General features: G+C 44.4%; 1 protein-coding gene across 1 annotated transcript; it reads left to right on the top strand.

The window, feature by feature from the left end:
• Positions 1–5,345, top strand: CENPL (centromere protein L). Its single transcript, XM_018555537.1, has 4 exons — positions 1–95; positions 941–1,117; positions 2,632–2,883; positions 4,770–5,345. Exons 2-4 carry the CDS (start codon positions 944–946, stop codon positions 5,343–5,345), a joined length of 1,002 nt encoding a protein of 333 aa, XP_018411039.1. The 5' UTR covers positions 1–95; positions 941–943.
• The last annotated feature ends 350 nt before the right edge of the window (positions 5,346–5,695 follow it).

Here is a 5,695-nt window from a genome sequence, read left to right as displayed (position 1 = left end):
TATGTGAATGTGACTTATTGTAAGAAGATTGTTCCTGTGGAGCGGATGGTACATGTGTGCGGAGCTGGGAGCAAGCTGCAAGGCGCTGGATCGCTGTAAGAGGCTTCTACAGATCATTGTTATCATGGTACACCTAGTTATATGTACTATATAGTGTAATGGCTGGAAATATGTACTGCATGGTGTGGCTGGATACACACATGTACTAAAGAGCATTAGAGCTGGATACACACATGCACTGTGTGAAGTGATACAGCCGTATACGTGCGCCGTATGCAGGGGCGCAGCCGTATACGTGCGCCGTATGCAGGGGTGCAGCCGTATACGTGCGCCGCATGCAGGGGCGCAGCCGTATACGTGCGCCATATGCAGGGGCGCAACCGTGTGTGTGCGCTGTAGGTGGTGTGACGTCCGGATCCGTGTACTATAGATGGGTACATGCACTTTAGGGTATGGCTGGATGTCCCTGTTGATACCTGCATTGATTAGAATAAGACAACACCAGCAGGGATGCTGTGACTTGGTATGCAGATTCTTCTTGTATTTGTCACTATGTGCACGTGAGATCTCCTCTTTTATCATAATATTGGAAGTAAACGTTACACTGGTAAAACATGCCACCGCGGAACCTGTCTTCATTTGTATACACAGATTCCATAGTTGATGGATGAACCGCATTTTCAGGAACAGACTCTGTTTTTATAGGTATATTTCAAGGGGATTTTGTTTACTTATAAACCCAATACGGTGCATGGAAATGTAGTGGTTATCATAATACAGTGTACACAAAGCTGTTGGTTAGAGAAAGAAGTGACGCAACTTTATTTCTGCGGCACGTCTCCATGCAGGTATCGGCTCTTTAGTAACGCATCATTAGGAAATGCTACTAGCTTGTGTCTGCCATATGTCTTCATTTTTATTCTTCTTTTTCTTCCTTCAGGCTATGCAAACGCCTACTGATGGGGTGTCAACCCCCAAAACCAAGTCACTATTGCGAAGCAGCAGTGCCCCCTACCTGAGCTCCAGGTACCCTCTCGGAAGCCTTCATTCTGTTCGGCGACGTTCATCATATCGCCTCCCGTCTAAGAGGAGGGTACCACAAAACACCCCTATACAGGTAGGTTCTCCTATTCTATATTACACATCACAGAATCACTTTTCTAGTGCTAGGAAGATGTTTGTATTTCTCTGGCTTCTGTTATTTTGGGGACACATAGACATCCCTCGACTGCGAGAAAAAAAGAAACCAGTGGTGTCACAAGGTAAGGGGGTTACATCATCAGTGGGGGTGACGCCAAAATGACTGACAGTCATTTTGGTGTCGCCCCCTTTTGAAAGGTCGGGCACTTGGTCATGGAACTATAAACTCAGAAAAACAAGAAAGCAGACAATCTATTCTGATCTACGTAACATTTTCAATGTAATAATTGACGGCTGATGTATAAAGGCTTCACACAGTGTATATCTGGGTGAATGCCATTCGCACAACATTCAAGCTTCTGGATGGTGCAAGGGAGCATAGGAAATTCCTTTGCTGCTCTAGCTTTATCCAGCAGCTGTAATGTCATGTGAATGACATTCACCCAGATATACACTGTGTGAAGCCTTTATACATCACCCCCACCTGCAGCCAATTTGGGATAACATCTATTTTACGTTTGTTACATGTTCACTGCAGCAGGATAACATATATATATATATATATGTTATCCTGCTTACTTTTCTACTTGCTGAAAAATGTTACTGCGCGTTCCCCTTTTATGTAATGTTAAGCAGGGGGCTGGAAAGTTGTTTTTACCATCACTAACCCTGCCTCTGCTGTGCTGGGAGATCTCATTATCAGTTCTAAACTAGATGTCTATTTTTTTTTTTATTGTAGCCAAGGTAAAAGTGAAGAAGAGCAATGGCTGGAAACTAAAGTTTTATAAGAACAGTTTGTTCAAATGTGAAGGTTTCCTGTCTGCCTGGTGCAGTAACATCCTGTACAATTTGGGGTGGAAGAGATCTTCCAGCATGGTCAGTTTCTGTGCTTGGAATTGTTAGTAGCCATGGCCAAGAAGGCACTCTGCCTATGAAGGTCAGGATGGCTTAAAGTGCAACTGAAACCAAGATTATTGTTTTTTTTAAAGTTTTGGATGGAGTAAAGAGGGATTAGAAGACCTGTCAGGTTTTCATTGTTGTCTATATTCCCGTTGGGGGAGATTCACCCTCTCTATTTGTCCCGGTGTCCATTATCACAAAGAGTGAAAGTAAAAACAAAATCCCAAATTTTTAGTTCAATTGGAACAGGGATAGATGGCAAATCTTTCAATTGGGAGGCTGCTTCTGTGGACCATGTTGACCACCAGAGATTTCCTCTCACTTCCTGTTGTGACTATCGGATTGGAATTCAAGGGAAACCTCCCCTATGGGGCACAGATGGCACAAAAAAAAAAACACAGACGGTTATAATCCTTCCTTACCGTGTAAGCCAACCTTGTTCTCACTGTAGTTCAGATTTAAAGTGTATTTCCACGTTTGAAGCCACATACTTTAAATTTGTTACATGTTTCCATTCACGTGGTATAACTTTTTAAATCTGGTAATTTACGTGTTCTCCTTACAAGACTTCTCTGTATTGACTGTTTTCAGGATACCCTTGATCCACAAAAGGCTGCTTTGCTGCTTCAAAAGCAATGGACTCTTTACAGTGTGACCCCAATGTATAATTTTTCATATGACAAGCTGAAGGAATACTCCAAGCACCTATCCGCCACCATAGCGGCTGAGAAGCAGAAGGGGGTTGCTATTGATCCAGGGTCAGACCTTAATCTGAAAGCCAGCTTTTCCTGTCTCCCTGGACTCAAGGGGAAAGAAAGAGACCCAACTGCAGTTCTAGTTCAGGTGAGTGTGTCTGCACTTGACTTTAAAAAAAAAATATACATCTGCAATACATGCACATTTCACTACTTTTTATCCCTTGAAACATGCTGCAAGTACAGAAAAATACCTGCTGATCTTCTAAAAAATCAGAATACAACCCCCTATGTTCTGGAAATGACAAGGGGGAGGTGTTTAGTCCAGGACCAGAAAACTCAAGCAGGATTGATAGCACTGGTTTGGATATCGGCCCAGCAGAAGCTCAGACATCAAGTTGGATTTCTGGCAGATCAGTAGGTACTTGCAGTGGTTTAACAAACTCCTACATCATTCAGACGCTTGGACCTTTGCCAGAACAGGCCAGCATTTGGCATTGACTATGGAGGCTGCTGCCGATATCTGCAGACACCTCATACCTGCAACAGTTTTGTTTTCTCCTCCTATATTGCTTGCTTAAAATTGAACATACGGGGCAAAGCAACAAGTTCATTTAAAGTGCTCCTCTGCCCAGACTATGGACCTTTTTAATGATTTACAAATTCTTAACAAGCAATAAAGTGCTTTAAAACAAGCCTTCTCCGGCCTGCCGAGCTGCTTGTGATCTTTGAGAATGGATTACTTCGCATTACAACAGACTCGAGTCGAGTTTCTGATCGGTTTCTAATTTATGGAACATCTGCTATGTGTGTACATATATATTAGGAAAAAAGATGAGATTTCGCTGCTTCTGTTGTGCACTTTCAAATTTCTACTTAATGCCTGTAGCTACAGAAGTGAATGAGGGCTTTAAATTGCTTTTACTGCTTGTTCAGAATGTCATTATTTGAATGCGGTGAGCACCAGTTCACTTTCACTGCCCCCTTTTCCCAGCTGCATATCGTCACCTTCCCTTTACTTCATCTGCTGCTCCCTTTAGCCTCTGGCAATTAAAGGAGAACTATGAGGTGAGTGATTTGCACTTATCCTCATAGTTAGAGCCGACGTGTGACATTGAAACTGTCACAAGTCGGCTCTACTGATCAGGAAGTGAGCTAACACATACTGTCGCTCGCTCACTTCTCGATCATGTCTCTGCAGAGAGCAGTCATTGTCAGTCACAGCTCCCCGCAGGGATTCCCCCCGCCTTCTCCGACGCTGACTGGAGGAACGGATGGGAGAGGGGGCTGGCTCTGCCTCTCGATAGGCAGAGTCCTCTGTCAATCAGCCGGTTCGGTGGATCTCGACAGTACAGTATTGTCGGGATCCGCTGCGGCGCGCTCAGTATATAGCGAGCTATATACTGAGCTTTGGGTCGTGGGAGGATGTTAGTATATGTTCTTCCCTAAAGAGAACTATGGGATAAAAAGGTTACCCCATATTTCTCTTAAGAGTAATGTTAGGCGCTTTCAGGAATGGGATGCATGCAGAGATAAACACCTTCACTTTAACACTGTACATTTCCTTCCCAGCTGATCTGTTCTGCTGCCAGGAGTGAGGAAAATGCTTGGTACTTCCACGGAGGAGCATGTGACACTCTCCTTCCTCTTATGTGACAAGCTGGTGATTGGCTTAGCGCTGTCACTGGTTGCAGGAGGGACTCCTCAGCCCTGTGTAAGCTCTGATCAGAGTGACTCAGAGCTTACATAGGACTTCATTTCCTTCCTGCTATTAGCTGATTGGAGAAGCAGGAGAGCAAAGGAAAGGTATGTGCCATTGGGCAGGGGGCATTGAAGAAAATGTTGCTTTGCTGTATATGGAGCAAAGCACAAGTTTGCTTTAACCCTGTACATTACGTTAACCATTTTAAACCAGTACAAAAATATCAGACAATCCTGCATCCGGACTGGGGACAAAAAAACAAACGATACTCCTGTGTTCTTCATTACAAAACTACTTAAGTTTTCTTCTAATTTTCTTTTTCCATCTGCCAGATTACTGGAAAATCGCAGCTCTCCAAGCCGGGCACAGAAGAGCGGATAGTGTGGACTGGTTGGTTCTGCGGAACATTCACAGAGGATGACATATTAGAAGTGTTACCAGAGACTTTCACATGTCTTCCGTTGTTTCTCATTAATGGGTCAGAGTCGTTCACAGCTATAGTGGGCACCTGGTTCCAACAGGTCTTTGACTGCTGTTTTGCTAAACTGGTGATCAGGTCACATGATCTTAGGTGGTTGGCTGCTATGTGTGCAGGATATGAAGTACATGGACATGTGCCCACCACAGAACTAGTGTTCTCTGTGCCAGTCGAGCCACACATGGACATCTCATTTGCCATCCATCCGGAGGATTTTAAAACTCTGTGGCATGACATACAAAAATCTAAGGATGAAGTGACTGTGGAGGAGGTGGAACATTTATTTCAATGTCTTTATGCACATTTCTTCAGACATTTTAAAATCCACTTATCGGCTACGCAGCTTGTAAAGGTGACCGTGACTGTGGCCTCAGCACACTGTGACGGCAAAGTAAAGGTAAGCGTTTTGTCTCGTGTTTTGGGTCAATGACGGAAGCTGGAGACTAGGGATGCACCGATACTGGTATTTCGGTTAGGAGTACCGATGTATATATTTTTTCGGTACTTGCTAATACCGAGTACGGGAAGTCCTATTCAAGAAGCCAGGTGGCGTGTAATGAGGCGACGAGGGAGCATGGCTTCCAGGCCAATTGGAAAGCTGGGCAGCGTGTAATGACGCGCTGCCCGGCTACCTGATTGGTCAGGAAGCCGGCTTCATGCTCGTCATTACACTACGCCTGGCTTCCTGATTTGCCCGGAAGCCGGCTCCATGCTCTCGTCACAAGTGACACGAGAGCATGGGTAATGTGTGTAATGATTTCATCATGCCTGAAATAAGGG

Source organism: Nanorana parkeri, unplaced genomic scaffold (genome assembly GCF_000935625.1).
Source record: "Nanorana parkeri isolate BGI_ZX_2015 unplaced genomic scaffold, ASM93562v1 scaffold201, whole genome shotgun sequence".
Classification (NCBI taxonomy): domain Eukaryota; kingdom Metazoa; phylum Chordata; class Amphibia; order Anura; family Dicroglossidae; genus Nanorana; species Nanorana parkeri.
This window is presented reverse-complemented; position numbering and strand designations above follow the sequence as displayed.

Bases quoted from the DNA above. Each gene is read 5' to 3' on its own strand.
- CENPL (XM_018555537.1), top strand. From the start codon at position 944: ATGCAAACGCCTACTGATGGGGTGTCAACCCCCAAAACCAAGTCACTA. The intron at 1,118-2,631 runs GTAGGTTCTCCT...GACTGTTTTCAG, and splicing joins CACAAAACACCCCTATACAG to GATACCCTTGATCCACAAAA. The intron at 2,884-4,769 runs GTGAGTGTGTCT...TCCATCTGCCAG, and splicing joins CAACTGCAGTTCTAGTTCAG to ATTACTGGAAAATCGCAGCT.